The sequence below is a fragment of the Cyprinodon variegatus genome, unplaced genomic scaffold (assembly GCF_000732505.1).
Source record: "Cyprinodon variegatus isolate N-32 unplaced genomic scaffold, C_variegatus-1.0 Scaffold112, whole genome shotgun sequence".
Classification (NCBI taxonomy): domain Eukaryota; kingdom Metazoa; phylum Chordata; class Actinopteri; order Cyprinodontiformes; family Cyprinodontidae; genus Cyprinodon; species Cyprinodon variegatus.
Window position 1 is genome coordinate 632671 of NW_015150565.1, and position 18783 is coordinate 651453.

Sequence of the window (18783 nt, forward strand, 5' to 3'; positions counted from 1 at the left end):
AGTTGTTGTTTTTTATAGTGGCCTAGTCAAAGTCTGAGTGAAAGTGCTGTATGGTGATCCAAGCTGAGCTACTTCTGCATTTTCTGTGGTCTCCATATATAATGAATTAGGGTTAATTCTCTTCAGTGAATGCATGGAAACACTAAACAATGCCTCACCATCATGTTTCTGCTTCCCTCTGTAAAGTCCCCTGAACATGGGATCAGTCAGGTTCACACCAATATCTACAGGAGAGGGTGAAAATCATCAAAATGTTAAAATAAAAGTGCATGATTTGTTTGACTTTCAGCATTCTGATTCATTCTACTCAGATAGATTCTCTCATATAACATAACACCATGTTTACAGCGTGGACAGGTAAAAAAATAGTGAATATTTGCAAAAACTAAAAATGCAGCAATGTACATCAACACAAAAATGCAGGCATTGGATTTTCTGATGCATTTAGGTAGGAAACACTGCTTAGTTTACTCTTTAAAGCCGCAGTGGCTTTAAGAAGAACGCCAGACAATTTGGTAATCATTAAAATCTCGATAGATTGACTTTTATTTTTAACTTTAGTAATGGTGTTCATGACAAACATCACAGGAGCTTCAGCTTTAAGGGGAAAGGGGCTGACATGTGTTAAAAGAAAACTAAACCAGGTGAAAGGAAATGACGCAACGGCTATGATTCGCTTTGTATCTACGATTTATTTACAAACATTAAAATGCCTCACCAATGAATTTGTGCTGTGCCATGGTTCTTATAATTCTACAGAGAGCTCCACGCGCAGAATTCGCCATTCCCACATCCTTTTACCGTAATAAACGCGCTTACACGTGCACACCAACTCTGAAACACAATGTCAACAGCTCCTGATATCTTCCCGCAATGTTATAGCCTACATCGAAGTGTGAAATAATCATGCACAACAATGCAACATTCCAACGGCTCTTTTATGGGAAAACTAAGTATATAAGAACAAAATAATGCGTACTATTTTTTACATTTACGGTACTGACGTTGGACGCTTTCAAACTCCCAGAATCCTTTGCGCAGGCTCGGTGGGAAGGTGACAGCGGACGGCGAAAATGGCCTCTGCCTTTCTTACTCACCAGCAGAAAGTGCTGAGGCTTTACAAGAAGTCTCTCAGGCACCTTGAATCGTGGTGCATATTTCGGTAAGAGTGCTGCTTATATTTGGAGGCTTTACAGAATAATGTTAATAAACTGCTTTCCTGAGATGAATTTCTCTTCCTGCAATGCTAAGTTAGCATAAGTAAGCTAATCACTGATAGCTTCCCAGGTCATTCATTCCTGAAACCATTTAAACTCTGTGTTGTCGGCCTTATTATATGTTAAAAATGAATATACCCCAGTCTTTGCAGTCTTATAATGAATTTATAATGAATGTATGTCATACCCTGCTTTGATGGGTTTGTTAGGAGTTTGTTTGTTGCTCACTAGCGCCCACTAGCTTCCAGTAATATTTATGCAGAAGCATACTCCAGCTTCTATTAAACTTTGTCCTACCCAGAACATACACATTATTTTTTGTTCTTTCGATAAAGTGATTCTCATATTTTAATATTATTTCTCTTTCTGCTCATATCAGTTTGTGAAAGGTACACATGTCCACACTAAAATATAGAATGCGAAATGTTTTAATTAAATAATTGTATGAAACATGCTTTTTTTAATGAGATATTTAAAAATGTTCGGGATTATTTATGTAATAAACAATATCTAGTATTTATTACTTCATTTACAGACAATTTAAGCCACTTTTTTTTCTAAAGAACACGATTTCTAAAGTTATAAAGTTTAAGATAATCTGAAAAGCAATATTTGGTAGACTATTCTATTATTTATTACTGCAGGCATGGAAGCAGAAGTTTCAAGCTTTGCATGAAGCAAGTGTTTCATTTGAAACCACAAACAAGTTACTAATAATATGATTATGTGTAGAAGCATAAAAAAAACTTGAATTTCTTTGGAGACCTGTTTCTGATGTTGCATAAAAAAACAGACAAGAATAAATAAAAGAACCAACATATGTAACTCTCTATGAATAACATCAAGGAATATGATATTTCCTGTTATATATACATTACTGTAAAAATGTCCGTAGCTGTACATTGGTTTTTAATTCTCAAGGTGCACAGTTTTTATATTGTTAAACACTTTACAGTTGAGTATTTTATTCTTTATCTTCTTACTCTTCACTATTATGTTATTCTTATACATTTTTGTGTGACCACTTTTTTCTATAATCTTTTTGCTGCTGTAAACACCAGCATTTCCCCATTAAATCCATGACTTTGGTCAAATTCAGCCTTACTTAAAAAAAAAGATAATCAATGCATTCAGAGACACTTCAAACGGTACCTCTTAATGTCTTAAAAAATAATGTCCATCGATTTAAGTTAAACCTTTAAAAAATTGTGACCCGTTAAACAGAAAATACTCAATAAAAACAAAAATCTAGACGTTGTCATGAAATGTTGTCTGTTATATAACTGAACCTGTTTTATTTATTAGAATAAAGGTCAGATAATGATCTTCTGTTACAAATGTGCTCACATATCAAATCAGTTTAATTATAGAGGAAATGTCCTTGAAAACCATTATCTAACTAATTATGGTGTTATATAAAGAAATCTACTCAGTTGCACAAAACATTTTTTTGTATTGCATTTTTAAAAGTAAATACTATATTTTTTTAAGGCTTATAATGGCGAATATTTGCAGTAATTGGTTGCTCATTTGCAGTTTGTGGTTTTATGTCTTTTCAAAAGCATAAACCTTTCAGTTGCAATTTTCTCAATTCCAGATATTTAAGAATAGAAAGCACAGAAGTGTCTCATTGTTGATTGCTTTACTTAGATTAAGTCATGGTACTCCAGTTGTATTTCGAAGTTTCTACAAGCTAGGTGACCTGGAAGTTAACTTTTCTTATCAATAATCATGTAAAAGTCACACTCCTTATTGTTTGTATAAAACAAAACATTTAAGTATTCTGTTGTATTTTCCTGTCACAGAGATAAGTATCGTTTCTATGCCTGTATGCTTCGCGCTCGGTTTGATGAGAACAAGAATGAAAAGGACATGGTGAAGGCCACCAAGATGCTGAAGGCAGGTGAGGAGGAGTTCTGGGCCAACCAACATCCCCAGCCCTACATCTTCCCTGACTCTCCAGGAGGAACCTCCTATGAAAGATATGAGTGTTACAAGGTGAGAGGAGACTTAATAATGATGGCGTTTGCTTGATCTCTTGTTTTGTTGTTGTTTTCTGTTTACTTGAAATGAAGGCACTTGGCTTGCTATTTTAAGAGTCAGTTCCAACTCAATATATTTCTACCCTCAAGTTATACAGAATAGTCCTTTACAGGTTAAATCAGTGTTTCTGTCTCTATAAGACCATATTGATGCAGCTGAATTTTTTGTAGAATTAGGTTTACATTTTGTATTATTATAGCAGGGAAAAAAAATCACCTAACTGTATAGAAAATCCACATTTCATTCTGTAGGTGACTGATCTGTGATGCTTTCTGTGATTATAGGTCCCAGAATGGGTGCTGGACCATTGGCACCCTTCAGAGAAGGCCATGTACCCTGATTACTTCTCCAAGAGGGAGCAGTGGAAGAAACTGAGAATGCAGAGCTGGGATAGAGAGGTATGCAGGGGTGCAGTTCTTTCTCAGTTTTTATTGACCACTGTTAGGAAATGTTTCTCAATGGTACAGAAGTCTTAATTTTATCCCAATCTTTGCTTGATATTTACTTAAGTAAAAAAAAATATATATTTTACTAAAAAAATAGGAAGCTTTACATTCTCCGTTCATTGTTATTGTTCTGTTAATATCAGTAAAATTGTTTTTATATTGATCAAAAAAATTTTTTTTAGCTCAATTCTTTCCTGTTTACAATGCTTATGCGACATCACTAGTATATCCACCAGATGGCGTCAAAGTTTAATGTTTAAACAGGGGAACCACATGGTCCTTGTCTAGACTGGTTCCAGATAAACAAGCATCACCTTTAGACTGTTGATGCAAAGGCCCTTAGTAAACTTATCACTTTGCACACATTGTATCTGTGGATCAAATCATGTGACAAAATATGCACAATTATTCGGCATCAGGGGAGCAGCTGTAACAGTAGGAGTCATTCTGTAATTTTTATATAGATCATAATTTAATCTTTTACAAAAAAGGGTTAAATAGCCTATAACTTTTCTCAGAAATACAATCATTGTAGTTTATTTCAAGAAAATATTCAGCTTCATCTAAAGAACTACCTGTACTATACAAATGGGGATTAAATTGTTTATGTAAATGATCTCACATGGCACCAAAAATAAGAGGAAAATTAAAACCAATGTTCAATAACGGTACCACTCAATGTTTACCTTCGTCTTCCTCCAGGTTGCTCAGCTGGAAGCCGAGACTCCAGCAGGTGGACCCAGGAGCGAGGCTCTGCCTCCTGCCCGCAAGGAGGGCGATCTACCCCCTCTGTGGTGGCAGTTTGTCACCCGTCCAAGGGAGCGCCCCACATAAACACCTTACCTGACCTGAGATGAGTCAGTCTGGCTATCTGAGGGGAAAAAACGGCCCAAACACACAATGACAGCACCAAGACTGACTGACCCTTTGGTTCCATCTGTCTTTAGAGTCAAGCCTGGAGGAGTTCCCCTTTACAGGCTGCATGACAATGTTCACAACCTGTCTGAATTCACAGTTGATGACTCTGACAAGTTCTGTAGATGTTCCGATTAATACCTGTAATTAATAAAGAAATGTATGCTCAGTGTTGTGTGTTTGTTTGATAACGGTTGGCTTTAATGAAGGTATGTTGGGGATTTAGTAAAACAAGACATGTTGAGCAATTGGAATAACAAAACATTTTAATGAAACTGTTTTAACCTCAGTTTCAGTATTTTAGCTTAGCTTTCATGAAGTTTCATGTTTTTAGTATTGTATACAGAAATCCCAGTTACACTTAATTTTTTTTTACCCTGCTTCAATTAAAAACAACAAACTAATTATACATATCACTGTATCTGATTTGTTCATTTAGCTCAAGCTTGTAAGAAAGGGTTTGTATTTAAATCTGAACATTCTGCTGCCTTTAAAGAAGAAATAATCTTGTAGGAAAAAGCAAAGCTTGGCAGGGGATTTTTTTGTTTTATAAGTGAAAATATATATTGTGCCAACAACACTGTTGGCAGTTCTCTTAAAAAGCTTCAGTGAAAATGTCCCGTCACTATGGCGACAGACGTCTGAAATTTCGTGGACGGATCATCATGGTGACTGCCTTCAGAGAGTAGAAGTCTGAGTCCTTCCAGGAAAACCAGACGATGCCATCTGGTCCCAGCAGGTTGTGAGCTTTTAAAGAGTACCGGCCACCCTAATGGAAACAAAACATTTCCGTCACAGACATATTTATCTACCATTAACAGTGCCACTTAAAAAAGGTCTTAAAAAAATTTAGAGGAACAGAAAAAAATAAAATAAAATTATAAAATTAATAATTAGTTTATCCTGTAAAATTTCCATGAATTCATCTGTTCTAAATATGTAAAATAAAGCTAATATATAATTGCCTAATGTGTTCACTGTTGAAACTATGCTTCATAAAAAAAAAACCCTAAAAACTAATGTACATATAATAGTTTTTCTGGCAGAGATATTTGCCATCTCCAAGATTCTAAAAATAATCATAATGCCAGTCAATCTCTTGATTTTTTTCATTAAATACATTTGTTAAATTATCCATGGATGGTTTCTAAAGTTAGACTTTTTTCTCAAGGAGCCATTCTTGTTGATTTCAAAGAACAGTTGAACCCTTATCCTGATGAAAAACTAAATTCCATATTTTTCTTTACCTTTCTAATAAATACCGGACTGTTTATACAGTTAAAAGTTCTAAACAACATTAACCATAAAAGTGAGTGATATTTAAAACCTATCTCTCCATTTAACTGTATAAAAATTCAGAGTTGTAACTCCACAGTATAAGGCCACCACCATATATCCCAGGTGGTATTAAATGTTTTTTTTTTTCTTTTACAAATGTTTCTTTTTTGTAACAAATTTAGCTGATTTTTTTCTTTCCTCTCAAACTTTCTATTCAATTTTGGAGAAAAGCGTTATTTTTGTGACCCCATCATTTCCTTAAAAAAAACAAAAAAAAGCTGCATAATATCTAAGCTTGTCCAGTACTTTGAATTTTTATGTATTATTCTTCTTACTGATATCTTTAACCGGTATGGTGCTTTTTTTCCTGTGTGTAACTACTTTCCAGACTTCAGCTAAAGGATGGAAATGAGCAAAATTCAGAATAATCGAGCTGGACTTTAACAAAGCAATGTAAATGTTGACAGGGATGAAGTTAAGGACAACATAAATCATAACCAAACTATTTTTTTATGCATTATTATGTATACATGCTTCTATTGACCCTATTGCAGGTTTTCATATTTTACATTTTGTATGAATATTCTTTTTTTTCCTTAAATGTTTAAATCTAATATTACCACAGACCATGCTGAGATATACCTGCTGTAAATGTTGCTGTGTCAGACATACCTTGTAGTAAACTCCATTAAGGTTGGCGTAGAAACACTGGTGGAACCACCAGCCTGCATGGCTGATCTCAGCACAGATGTTGCCTGTGTCAGGTGTGCTGAACCCATGTTGGTCATGATACCAACCAAAGGAATCCTCCACTGTCCCACTGAAACCTGAAACATGGAGGCGATACTGGTTCTCTTCATCATCTATCCTGTAGAAAAAGGAAACCAAAATATTGACTATTACTTGCTGTTTAACTGCTGATGGATGATATGAAAAAGTAGTATATACCTGAAAGACTGATAGAGGGCGTGCCTGTGGGCGTGGCTCCAGTCCTGCATGTCAATGCGGAGGCTGTAGTGACCCTGGTTGGACAACAGGTGAACCTGATGGTTTCCTAGCCAGTGTTCTCCTCGTGGTTCACCGAAGCCATCTCTGTATTCAGCCCAGCCTCGGTTAAAGTTCACTAAGCCGTCACGCCTGCGCTGAAATACAGTCCAGCCACCACCTGATGCACACATGTCGACACATGACCATGATTATCAGTCAGATTAGTGTGAGTCTAGCTACACATGCCCAGTTAAGAGATGCAGGGCAAATGTTTGTGGCAAACAGAGCTTCAAAATGAAAAAATGTTGAGGTATTTTCAACATTTTCACTTCAAAGAAGAAAAATAAATCATATGGCAATTTTATAAAACTCAAATCACACAATTATGTTTAAAGAAAACATTAAAAACATGTTTCTCACCATCTGTCTCCATGTCGCAGTACACAGGAAAAGTGGTGCCTGGTGACATGACAATGGTGTAAACTCCTGAACGGCGAACGCCATTGTGATACAGAGAAGTACAGTCTGATGGACAGTAGGACAGGTGCTGTCCACCTGAGAGAGACACGGACAAAACCAGCATCACACAATGCTTTTCAACATATTCAGACCTCTTAAACCTTTACAAATTCAGTCTTTTTTTGTTTGTTATTTTGTGACCCACTTAAAGTAGAAACTGTAAGAATATTGGTACATCATTCAATCTTTTTCCCTAAATTTTTAAAGGTACATATTTTAGAATATTACTGTCATTTAGCATTTTCTTCTATTTCTAATCTTCTCTTAAGTGTGTATGAATTTTACAAGTCCTCCAGACTAGATGTAAGAGTCTTGCACAATCAGACAGCTGTTATACAAACCATGTTTTTCACTAAATTACTAAATTTGTTGCAATGTTCAATTTGTTTAGGCTACATCATTATATATTATGCAACTCTGCCATTTTTATTCCCTAATGACAGATCTATTGGTCACTATACTTGCAGCTGGCATGTCAGTATTCAGGGGATGCTCGTTCAATTTCTTGTCATTTTGTCAAACAAAAGTGCAGGCAGTGAGCTCTATGTGAGATCAAGCTACTATTGAAATAGCATCTGGAAAAGAAAATGGATGGAAAGTTCAGAAAGGAGGTTCAGCAATATTTGCTGCTTGAAACTCTTCTATAGTAAGACATGCATTCAGTTCAGTTATCACACAGAATGTGAAATGTATGGCTTTGTCGGGTTTCATCAGAGAGATTCCAAAACAGTTAAAAAAAGAAATCCAATGGACGTTGTTTCCAAGTTTGAAGACTTTTCTCTTCCCATCCAGGAAGCTTTTTCAATTCAAAATGTCAGAAATAGCTTTGAGTTCAAGGCTTTATAGAGTGGACCAAACACAAAGCCTTGTTTTGGCTAAGAAAACATGCAAATTGAACCAGACAAAAGGGCCCGCCCCATAGACTTCCCATTCCTACAGTTCAATTTGCATGTTTTCTATGCCAAAAAAAGGCTTTGTTTTTGACTGAATGATATGTAGTTGAGTTGTAGGATTTTTTTATTTTGCTGCAGTAAACATTATGGTTAACTCTACGAGAACCTGGAAAGACTCTAACATATAAACTAACAACAGTTTCTTTCAGGACCTTCTTATATAACCTTTTGTAGTAGGTTATTGGTGTTTGTAAGAATAGTTTGTAGAATACATTTTTAATTTAATAAGACTCTATACTTACATTTAGGTCTGACCACAGATACCTAGGATCTGTTCTATGTGAGCTTGCAATAAGTGATTTTAAAGAACTTAAAATGTGCAATTTTAGTTGTTGAGATTAAACTGGCTTCAGATTTCTGATTTTTCTTTTTTTATAAAGAAAGTGCTCTGCACAGAGATTAAAATGGATTGTTGTTGAGCCAAATATGGGTTAAAAATTACTGGTTGCATAGAAGCAAACAATAATACATGTTTTATGTTCTTTTTTTATATTTGTAAAACAGTTATGTTGCATGGACATCATGCAGCTGCAAACTCACCACAGTGCATGTGTACCTGGTGCCAGAGTGTTTCTCATGCTGAGGGGCGGAGTAGTCTCAATCACATTGATAGTGCAGCCACTGTTGTGACTCATGTGCTGCATGGTGGCTGACAGGTTTCGAAGCTGTGTCTGGAGCTCGTAAAGCAGCGCTGCATGAACTTGGAGCAGAGTGTCGGCCTCTGCATGGCGCAGCTCCAAGAAATTCAAGCGATGGCCCAACGTTGAGTTGAGTCTGATGCTGTCTTCACCCTGTGGGACACGAAGGAATAAGAAAACACCATAGCTGTAGGGTCATTTGAGGTTGCGACACTCATGCAGTTTTTTATAACAGCTTTGCCCCAAACAATACTCACACCCCAGGAAGATTTAGATCTGAAAATAATTTAATTCAACCAAGAAATATCCTTTCGATACAGATAATAAAAGAATAAAAAAAAATGAGACAAAGAATATTTTCAAATAAATATCTATTTTATATTACTTAAATGACAGAATCATGGCCTCCACATCATATTTGGCCAAAAAATCAATTAAACTAGGGCTGCATGATGCAGGGAAAGAAATGATTGTGATAAAGTTTGTTTTATAACTGATGAAAGTGATTGGGATTAACCCGCATTTTCGAACAGTTTTTTTATTTTTTATTTTCCATCATCACAGTTTTCCCTTCTCCTGTTTACAAGCAATAGCGTTAAACAAAGGAAGGAAACAGTCCATCCATCTTTCCTAAACAGTTGCAATGACATTGTATCATCCACCTCTTAATCAAGTAGTTCCTGGAACTGCTGACAAGCTTTATACATTTTTATTTAGATATTTTCATCAATGATGTTTGGTGATTAATGTATGAGGTTGGATTCTAATCATTTTTGAGTCAAGACTCGATGGTTGGATAATATTTTGGCTTTAACATGTTGTGTTGCTTTTTATAAGGTCATCTTGGTGCCTCAGATTCTCAATTTATCAGAGAAATATACTTTAAAACAGAGGGTTCCTTTTAGATAATTGTTTTAGGTTTAGGTTTGCAGAGAAGGGGTCTGACATTTCTTCCATTCAAAGCCTGTATGAGTATAGGGCCCAAAAATAGCATCTAACATTTCTGCATCCTGAGTCTGTTCAGTCTTTTACCTTAAGGAAAGCGCTAGACTTTGCACAAAAACCAACCACCACAAAACAGTTAATTTCCTCAGCCTGTTAATCTGTTAAAATCAATAAACACCTCACAGCCAGGGTAGTCAGACAATTATACTTGGATTTACTCTCATCCCAAACAAGAATGTACTCCTGTGTATATGGATAATATTCTGTTTTTTTAACATCCTTTAAGCATGCTTTGTAAATAGTTTGGTTATGATATGAGCAATAGAAAAACAAACCCATATTTAAAATTTAAAATTCAATCTGATTCTTTTACTTTTTTCTTTAAAAGTCTTGTTGAACACTTCTGATGTGAAATTCTCCCTTAGGGATGTTTGAGCCTCCTGCTGTATGTGTTGATAATTCTACAAACTTTGGTCTTGGATATTAAGTGATCGTCAAAATAAATACTAGCATACAAAGAAAAACCCTATATTATTAAGGGTCCATTGTATAAGATGTGAAATTAGGATGTGCATTGAACTGTATACCTCTTTGAACTAAGGCCCATTGTAATATACAGCATTAACAAAGGGAAAGTGGGAAGGCTTTAAATGATTTACAAGTTAAATTAACAAAAGTAATATTTTCAAAATAAAAGCATTTTGAATATCGCACATAATCCTGCAGATGACCCTACAATGAGCTTTTTCATATATCTATCATCTAGATATGGAATAATAAAATGAAAAACAGGTTGTTGGATAAGAAAACTTTCTTGCACACTCCAGGCTTACTAACTCAATTAAGACAATTGGAAGCGTGTGGGGAACGAAGCCGGAAAGGATTGTCAAAGTGTCAGCGAGAGTCTGAAGGATATAAGTGCCCTGACTAAAAGGTCTCTAGCTAATCCTGTTAGTATTCAGGGTTAAGGAGGACTTAAAGGGTGTGAAGACGGGGAGATAAAGTTAGACAGGGAGAGAGACAAAAGGTCTAGATAAACAAAGATAGCATAATATCCTTTCTTCTACATGTTTTGTTCTCATATAATGAAAGAAGCAACGCAGATTAATTCACATATTTGAAACTCTTCTTCCTAATCTATATACATCTACTATCTGACTGATACGGATCCAGTTACTGAGTAAAACAATGGTGAATTTCTTGCTCTTTCAGAGATACATGGCACCATTTAAATAGCATCTCAAAATGTGTACCGGGTAAGTTACACATTCCTCTACAATGGCCATACATTTCAATTTAAGGATAAGAAGTAAAGAGAAGATATTGTATCCCTTACTTCTGAAGCATCTAAACACACAGATTTCCCCCTGTTATATCCTCACTTCTTTCCTTACCACTTACATGAGGGAAAAGCAACATGCAAAAGTGCATGAATGAGTGCGAATACCGTATGTCGTCAACCCAGATCTTTTGGAATATTTATCAAACTTGTGACCAAAAATCTAAAAAACAAAAAAGGTTGGGGGAAATGTTTTCAAGATTTCGGCTGGAAATATCTTTTTTAGATAAACGTATCCTGTATCACACCGGAATTCATATAGAAAGAACAGTTATTGTAAAATCTGAAGACCATGTTTGGTTGAGTCGGCTGCAAAAACATGGTAAAGTTCAGACTTTTACCAATATGTTTAAACAGTTTTTTTCCCCCAGGGTAATATATATATATATATATATAATGTTTTAAAATAGATAACAACAACAAAATAAAGAATCTGGTTATGCCTTGGGTTTTATAGTGGTGAAGCTGTTTGCATTTCTTTTTTTAAACAGCAAGAAGATACTGGGCTCATATACCTTCTGCAGTCCTGCTTCCCAGACTTTACATTTTCTTCTTTGCTTGCAGTTTATTTATTTTTATTTTTTTTTAGGTATAATGACTTCCTTTCATTATCCCAAAAATGTGGCTGTTAAGTCAAAATACCACAAGTTAAGGCTGTACTTATTATTATTATTTTTTTTCTGTGTAGAGCATCCTGTTTAGACTTTACCCTGCATCTCCCCCCATGACTGCTGCAAATAGACAACAGCTCCTCCACACCTGTGCTATAATAGATTCAACTAATCTTTTTGGTTGTGGCTTGGAAATTTTCTAGATACTATTCTACAAGTGCAGTGAAATGAGAAATGAGGCAACCTGAATAAATTTTTGTTGAGCGGAGTGGTGTTTTATAGGGTTAGAGCATGACTGGACTGCATTTTTTTCAGGCGCATGACTTTTGATGATTTCCATCATTCTTATTGGTTGAATCTATTAAATCTATTCATATGGATAACTGTTTTCTTCTTGATATTTTGGTAAGGGTTAGTTTTTTTATTTTTATTTAAAACAAAATATCTTTCTCTAGACTGTGATATATAGGCGACCTGTCCAGGGTTTATCCCCATTGGGTATCTCACCTACTGACAGCTGCAGAGAAGCACCAGCACCCCTCGCAGCCCCAGCAGGGTTAAACGTGACAGAAAATGAATGAATGAATGAATGCATGGATGGAACTTTCTCTAGAAGACATGTAGTTTATCAGTAGGGGAAGCTGATTATTTAGGGCTGTCTTAGATGTTTACATTTTCTACCACGCTCTTCTTTCTTTCGGACGATTACAATATTTTTCCAGCTTTAAATAGAAAATGTAGACTTATTCATTGGTTGTTCCTGGATTTTTTCTAAACTTTCTAAATAAATTCTTTTTCGTCTAAAGGGTTTCATCTTAGGTCGTTTAAATTTGCATAGATTGTAGAAATAAATATAGATTTTAAAAATGATTCTTTAAACACAAATTGTTCCAACAAGCCATTAAAATACCTAAATTATTATGACATTCATCGCCATGAGGGGTTATAAAACTTTCTGGACACAGATTTAATGTATCTAATGGTGAGACTGGTTGAGTCACAACATTGTGTCTTTATCAAGACTAATGGTAGGTAAATGTTGATACAGGAAGCCCTCTGCAGTCATGCTTATACCATCACCTAATGGGGCGTGGTTCCATCCAGTCAATGTGTAATATGTGTCATTTCTAAAAGGTCGGTTTCATGACTTAAACCTTTTTAGTTCCTCATTTATAATCTCTTTGTTCATGGAATCAATGGGTATAAATACATCAAACTCTCAGGTTTTAGTAAATTTACCTGGATTTCCAGGGCCTTGACTCGATGTCGGTGGTTCCTAACCTCCTCTTGCAGCTCAGACATTGTCTCCCTCAGCTCCTCAAGCTGCTCCTTTCTGTTCTGGTTCTCTTGAAGCCAGAATGAAATCTCATCTGTGCAGCGAAACATGTCCGGACAACGTTTTTCTGTCGATCCTACCTGAGGCAGAGTTGCCATCAGCCGACATTGTCCATTTGGTGTCAGCTGGCTGCTGTACTCACCACATTGTGTCTGGTTCAAAGTTTGGTTGGTGGTCCCATTGATGACATCAAAACCCTCAATCTTTATGACGTTTGGGGCATCAGGATTCAGGTCAGAATATGTTTCCAGGATGGAGGAAGATGGATGCCAGTCGGCATCCTCATAGGTTCCGTGGTTTATATCGGGTACATTCCAGTTTGTCTCCATCTGCATGTCTGGAACATCCCTAGGAGTCCGGTTTTTCTTTTTTGGAACCTTTTCCTTAGATTCTGGGATAGTTTTATGTTGCTCATCCTGCTGCCCAACTTCAGAGTATTCATTCAAGTCCAAAAAGTCATTACTAGCATAATGGAAACACCAGCCAGTGAGTAAAAAAGTCCTTAACACTTGTTCTAACCTCATGTTGAAATTCTAGTAAATTGCGGTCTCTGGCTGCTGTTGACTGTAATCCAAAGTAAATCCAATTCACTAGTGTAATTAGTTCCGGGATCAACATCAGGAAACAACATTATAGCCGCAGAATGACGTCCAGACCAAATTCAGGTACTATTTCTGATTTGGGTTGATAGAGATCTGATGATGTTTACAAAAGTCTATTTTTCTACACTGAGAAGGGGTTAACTCCTTTAAAACCTGGGCTGTATAGAAGCCTGTAAAATAAAAACAACATAACTCCCTCAATTTGTCAACATGACTCTGCAAAAAAATTTGTTTAATCAAATATTGTTAATAAAGCAATTTATGGTCAAAATAGCTTAAAAGATTTATGTCCAGTTAACACTTTGATCAAGAAATAAACTTCTCAAAGACATCATTGATGTAGTTTTCTGTCAGATATACAACTCTGAACGTCAATTTTCAAAGCATAACATTTAAAAAATTTGATTTAACAGGGGTAGTCCTACCTGTAGCCATGCCTCTGTCCTGAATTCAACTCAGTGTAACAACATACAGCCCCGCTGTAAAACCTTTGTGTGTGTGAGAGAGATAGTTAGTGTGTGAGTGGGTCCTGCACTGGGTATGACATCTTATCTCGATAATCCCATAAGTAGATTGGAAGCCATTTCCCTTAAAGGTAATAAATTAAAAGGAGGATCAGAGTAGGTTGTCTACAAATTACGTTCAAAACATTACAACAGATTATTACAACAGATTATTGTATATCTAGCATGCATTTTAATAAAAAAAAAAGTGTTGATGTGTTTTTCTTAAGTGTTGTTGACTTTATCTGCTTCCAGGCCTGTATAATTGTATAGTTTATGCTCTGTAAAGCATTTTGAATTAGGGTGTGTACAAGTCTACTTCCAGAAAACTGCAAAAGTGCGGAAAGCCTGAGTTCCTTTAAATCAAGACTAAAAACACATTTGTTTAGGATTGCCTTTGACTGTTCCATTTAAACAGTTCTACTGAAACGTCATTAGTTCAACTTTTCTATTTATTAGTTTTTAATGTTCTTTTTTGTTTCTGCATATTTTACTTTATTTTTTTCCTACTTGCTTTGATTCTGTTTTATTTTCTATATTTTAATCATGTAAAGCACTTTGCATTGTCTTTGTACTGAATTGTGCTATACAAATAAATTTGCCTTGCCCTGCCTTGTCTTACATAGTCTTTGACTAATAGGTCTCAGTTAAGCAGAAGTCGGGCCGATTGGAAAATTTTCGCAGGCCTGGAAAGTTGCCCCAAAAAGAGCAACAAATCGCACAGTGTGTAAGCCTGGCTTTAGGAGGCAGTACAGTACTGCAAGATCCACCAGCTGCAGTAAGCTGCTGGGTTCAGGGACATCATGTTAAATCATTAAAGAAATGACACTAGCAGTACTGAGAAAATAATTATGATAAATTTATCATCAGTTCTAGTACGTTCCATTGCTTTGAACATTCATTAAGCAATGATCAGTGTCTTTTTTTGTTATACAGTAGAATTACTCGGGTTTGTTTCTCTTTTTTTTCCTGTTTTGCACTGTTTTCTTTGTTTATTTCAGAAACACTTAGATTCAACCTGTATGGATTTCCTTGCATGGCCTTGTGTTAGACACATTATCCATATACACACCTGGACAAAGTTGTTGGTAGCCCTTTTTTAATGACAGCAAAAGTTATGGTCACAGAAGTGAGTTTTTTTCACAGACACACAAGAAACAGATCAAAGCTCACAGGGCTTGAAATTACCATTTGAGTTAACATGCAGGCATCAGAATGCTGGCAGCAGGATCCTCTTATACCCCTAGGTTGATTTAACTACTTGCCTGCAGCTGTGAGCAATCAGATGTAGGTGAGGTCATCACAGGATCTCACTGATGTCATCTGGTGGAAGACTGAAAACGCAAAAACTGTAACAAAAAAAACTGAATGTATTCTCAAACCGGGCTGCTCAGTGGCGCAGTGGGTCGCACTGCTGTATTGCAGCAATAAGGTTCTGGGTTTGATTCCCGGCCTGGGGTCCTTCTCCATGGAGTTGGCATGTTCTCCCTGAGCATGCGTGGGTTCTCTCTGGGTACTCAGGCTTCCTCCCACAGTCCAAGACCATGACTGTTAAGTTTATTGGCTTCTCTAAATGATTTGAGTGTGTGAGTGAATGGTTGTTTGTCTCTGTGATGGACTGGTGACCTGTCCAGGGTGTACCCCGCCTCTCTCCCATTGGCAGCTGGAAATAGGCGCCAGCACCCCTCGTGACCCCACTTGGGAATAAGCATGTAAAGAAAATGGATGAATGTTTACCCCAACAGCATCAGGCTTTTGTACTTTTAGGTGAACCAGGACATCCTGCTTTATCAATTTAATTGTCCCCCTATTGTTGCAATTGACCATAGAATAATTAGGGGTGAGTATTGGCATGGGGGTTTTGATATATGTGTCACTATCCTTGGCAAACAATATTATATTATGACAATATTGCAATACCACTATATATTGCAATATTTTTCCAGCTATCAAAATTAAATGTATAAATAAAAAGCAAGTGCTGTGAATGTTCTTGAGAAGATCTTGATCATTCGGTTATTTTTGTATCCATGTTGTTTGTTGTGAGTCACTCCACGTCTTCCACTGTGACTGCCTCAACTATAGATATGGCACTGCAGTGCACAGCAAAAGGGCTCCACGGCAGAGGAAGCCCTGTATCCTTCATTGTTTTAGGTAAATATGTTTACTTTTCTAAAATTGATATTAGGAACTGATGGATCGACATTATACAGGGCAGCCGAAAAGCATGATATATCACCAAAACAATCTTTTTCCACACCTGTAAGAATAATACACGGTACAAACATATTGATATGTTTTATTATGAATTTCTGAACAGGTCCACTCTAATCTTTCAGGCTTGAAATCTGAAAAGAAAAAATTGTAATTTCATGAGTCACTAAATGGCTTTAAAGAGCAATTACTTTGAGCCAAAACATAGATATATGTAATAATCCTGCACAGCAAGTCCTGATTTTCTCTCAGTTACGTTACTACCCTGTGGGATACAATTTTTCTTTTTTGAGTTTTTACAGCACTAGTGGCTCATTTTTCTGACAGTAGGCTGACAGGAAAGGAGGTGAGACATGCAGCAAAGGACCACAGGCCATATTCAAACCCGGGTCGGCCGTGTCGAGAACTAAGGCCTCCGTACATGGGGCGTGCACTGCACCACCTGCACACCCATCAATGAGGTATTTTTGAATTCAGTTAAACATGATTGCATTTATTAGCAAATAAAATTAGCAGACTTTTGATGTAAACTGTTGTGTTTTTTTCTCTGAGCATGGAGTCTTTAATGTACTGGACCAAATGGATGGTTTAAGGCTGTAGCTGTACTAATGGGTTTATATTTAGCTGGCTGCCTCCTGAAGATGCTCATAGTGTTCCATTAGAGAAAAAGGGACACACACCTGAAACTTCTATATCGCCTCTGACATCAACAAAAGCTTTTATCTTTGTTGCTCCAAAATGTCTTGACATTTAGGAAAAAGGATTATCAGACTTTTCAGGTACTTAAACAGTTGAGCTATTGGATGTGAGTTCTGATTAATTGTCCATTAGCAGGTGTGAAGCCTTTTTTCTGTCAAAGCTTTATATTTTTTTTAGCTTTTAAACTCTGTTTAGAGGAAGCTATGATTGAGAATAACGAGTTACATTGAGATGAACATGCATGTTTTTAGTTTTTTTTTTTAACAGCTTGAGAGGATCATTAGATCCTTCCAGTCCAGATCAAACTGATATTAATGTTGACCAACACCGCCTGCCCCTAACAATTTTATTTTCATTTTAATAATATTGACTAGAATGACTCTTAATTTGCCAGTTTTTTTTATTTTTATTTTCAGTACTAATTTCCAAATAAGCAACAAATTATGCTCTTAGAAATAATAAATAAATATGTCTAAAGGACAAATAAAAAGAAATTCAGGTAGTATGTATTTAAAAATATATAAAGACTCATCAGAACAGTGGTTTTAATTAACAGATTTCAATTCTTCCTCAAAATCTTTTTTATAGTTGAATTTCAGTGTATTTCTACGTTACATTTTTTCATGGTTTTTTGGAGATCATAAGTGTACTGAAGTGGGTGGGAGATGTGGAGGACCTTAAATGAATTGTCCACTTTTGCAGAGTTTTTACGGACATCAGTGACAAAATGACTGGGAGTCGTACAGACGTCAGTGAGTTTGTGCGTATGTTTGCGTGTCCTTGGCTGAAAGGGTATAAAGCCAGGTGATCAGTCAGAAGGAAATAAGAGAAAATACAGAAATCTTTGGTGGAGAGAGCAACAGGAAGTCAAAGAGCTGAACGAGCTACGAGAAAAGGTAATATTTATTATTATTATATATTTTGTATCATAATTTGTAATAATAAAGTATAATAGCCAATAATGATTATGTCTTAATGGGCTTTTTAAGATTTCCACATTACTTTTCAGGAAAAGTTAAAGGCTTACCTAACCCTAGAACATGGTCATAATAAGAGACTTTTATTTTGTCAATCTGTAACAGAAATCAGAGGAATGCGTCTCTTGTTGCCATTGGTGGTGATGGTAATGGTGAGCGTGGCCAGGGCGGCACTTGGTCGATGCTGGGAAAGGCCCAGCTGTCAGGAACTCAACTCTGAGAACAACACAATGGTAAATATGACCTTACAGATTTGGTTCAGTGAAACCCAATGGCTGTTGGCACCTTTGGGCCAATCAATCAAATTTATCCCCATTGTTACTATGACGTAAAGCATTCATGTCATTACCAATATAATTGATAAGAGGAAAATTATTATTTAGTCAAGCGATTAATTATGACTGACTTAAAAAAATTGCAAGAGTGCTGATATAAAGTGTATTATTCTATGGCTGCACAACAAAAAATGCCTTCTAAAAAATAAGAAAAAAATATAGTGTTTTAAGTGAATAATTGCTTATTTTGAGCAAAATAATCTGCTAGTGCAGCAAGCAAATGAGA

At 36.1% G+C, this 18783-nt stretch overlaps 4 protein-coding genes across 4 annotated transcripts in view; 2 read left to right on the plus strand and 2 right to left on the minus strand.

Moving 5' to 3' along the window:
• tatdn1 (TatD DNase domain containing 1) overlaps positions 1-853 on the minus strand; it is a 5573-nt gene extending 4720 nt beyond the window's left edge. The window contains exons 1-2 of the mRNA XM_015375019.1: positions 719-853; positions 159-224 (exon numbers count right to left, since the gene is read on the minus strand). Coding sequence (XP_015230505.1) covers positions 159-224; positions 719-785 — 133 coding nt within the window. The 5' untranslated portion in view covers positions 786-853. The remainder of the gene's footprint in view (positions 1-158; positions 225-718) is intronic.
• Positions 854-1023: 170 nt separating this feature from the next.
• On the plus strand, positions 1024-4768 carry ndufb9 (NADH:ubiquinone oxidoreductase subunit B9). The gene is made up of 4 exons (XM_015375015.1): positions 1024-1162; positions 3023-3215; positions 3545-3658; positions 4409-4768. The coding sequence occupies exons 1-4, from the start codon at positions 1074-1076 to the stop codon at positions 4538-4540; spliced, it is 528 nt and encodes a 175-aa protein (XP_015230501.1). The 5' UTR covers positions 1024-1073; the 3' UTR covers positions 4541-4768.
• Positions 4769-4828: 60 nt separating this feature from the next.
• On the minus strand, positions 4829-14390 carry LOC107084940 (angiopoietin-related protein 7-like). Its single transcript, XM_015375016.1, has 7 exons — positions 14255-14390; positions 13131-13999; positions 8915-9149; positions 7307-7441; positions 6848-7064; positions 6572-6767; positions 4829-5390 (listed from the first exon to the last, which is right to left on the minus strand). Exons 2-7 carry the CDS (start codon positions 13749-13751, stop codon positions 5247-5249), a joined length of 1548 nt encoding a protein of 515 aa, XP_015230502.1. The 5' UTR covers positions 13752-13999; positions 14255-14390; the 3' UTR covers positions 4829-5246.
• A 3947-nt stretch (positions 14391-18337) lies between these two features.
• The window catches only part of LOC107084950 (pro-opiomelanocortin-like), a 3600-nt gene continuing 3154 nt past the window's right edge, over positions 18338-18783 (plus strand). Inside the window, exon 1 of the mRNA XM_015375024.1 lies at positions 18338-18455. Within this exon, the coding sequence (XP_015230510.1) occupies positions 18339-18455 (117 nt within the window). The 5' untranslated portion in view covers position 18338. The remainder of the gene's footprint in view (positions 18456-18783) is intronic.

What these genes read in the sequence shown, in the direction of transcription:
- ndufb9 (XM_015375015.1), top strand. Translation starts at nt 1,074, where the DNA reads ATGGCCTCTGCCTTTCTTACTCACCAGCAGAAAGTGCTGAGGCTTTAC. An exon ending in GAATCGTGGTGCATATTTCG is followed by an intron (nt 1,163 to 3,022) that starts GTAAGAGTGCTG and finishes TTCCTGTCACAG; the next exon opens with AGATAAGTATCGTTTCTATG. An exon ending in TGCAGAGCTGGGATAGAGAG is followed by an intron (nt 3,659 to 4,408) that starts GTATGCAGGGGT and finishes GTCTTCCTCCAG; the next exon opens with GTTGCTCAGCTGGAAGCCGA.
- LOC107084940 (XM_015375016.1), bottom strand. Translation starts at nt 13,751, where the DNA reads ATGAGGTTAGAACAAGTGTTAAGGACTTTTTTACTCACTGGCTGGTGT. An exon ending in CTGCGACATGGAGACAGATG is followed by an intron (nt 7,065 to 7,306) that starts GTGAGAAACATG and finishes TGTGTGCATCAG; the next exon opens with GTGGTGGCTGGACTGTATTT. An exon ending in GCCCTCTATCAGTCTTTCAG is followed by an intron (nt 6,768 to 6,847) that starts GTATATACTACT and finishes CTTTTTCTACAG; the next exon opens with GATAGATGATGAAGAGAACC.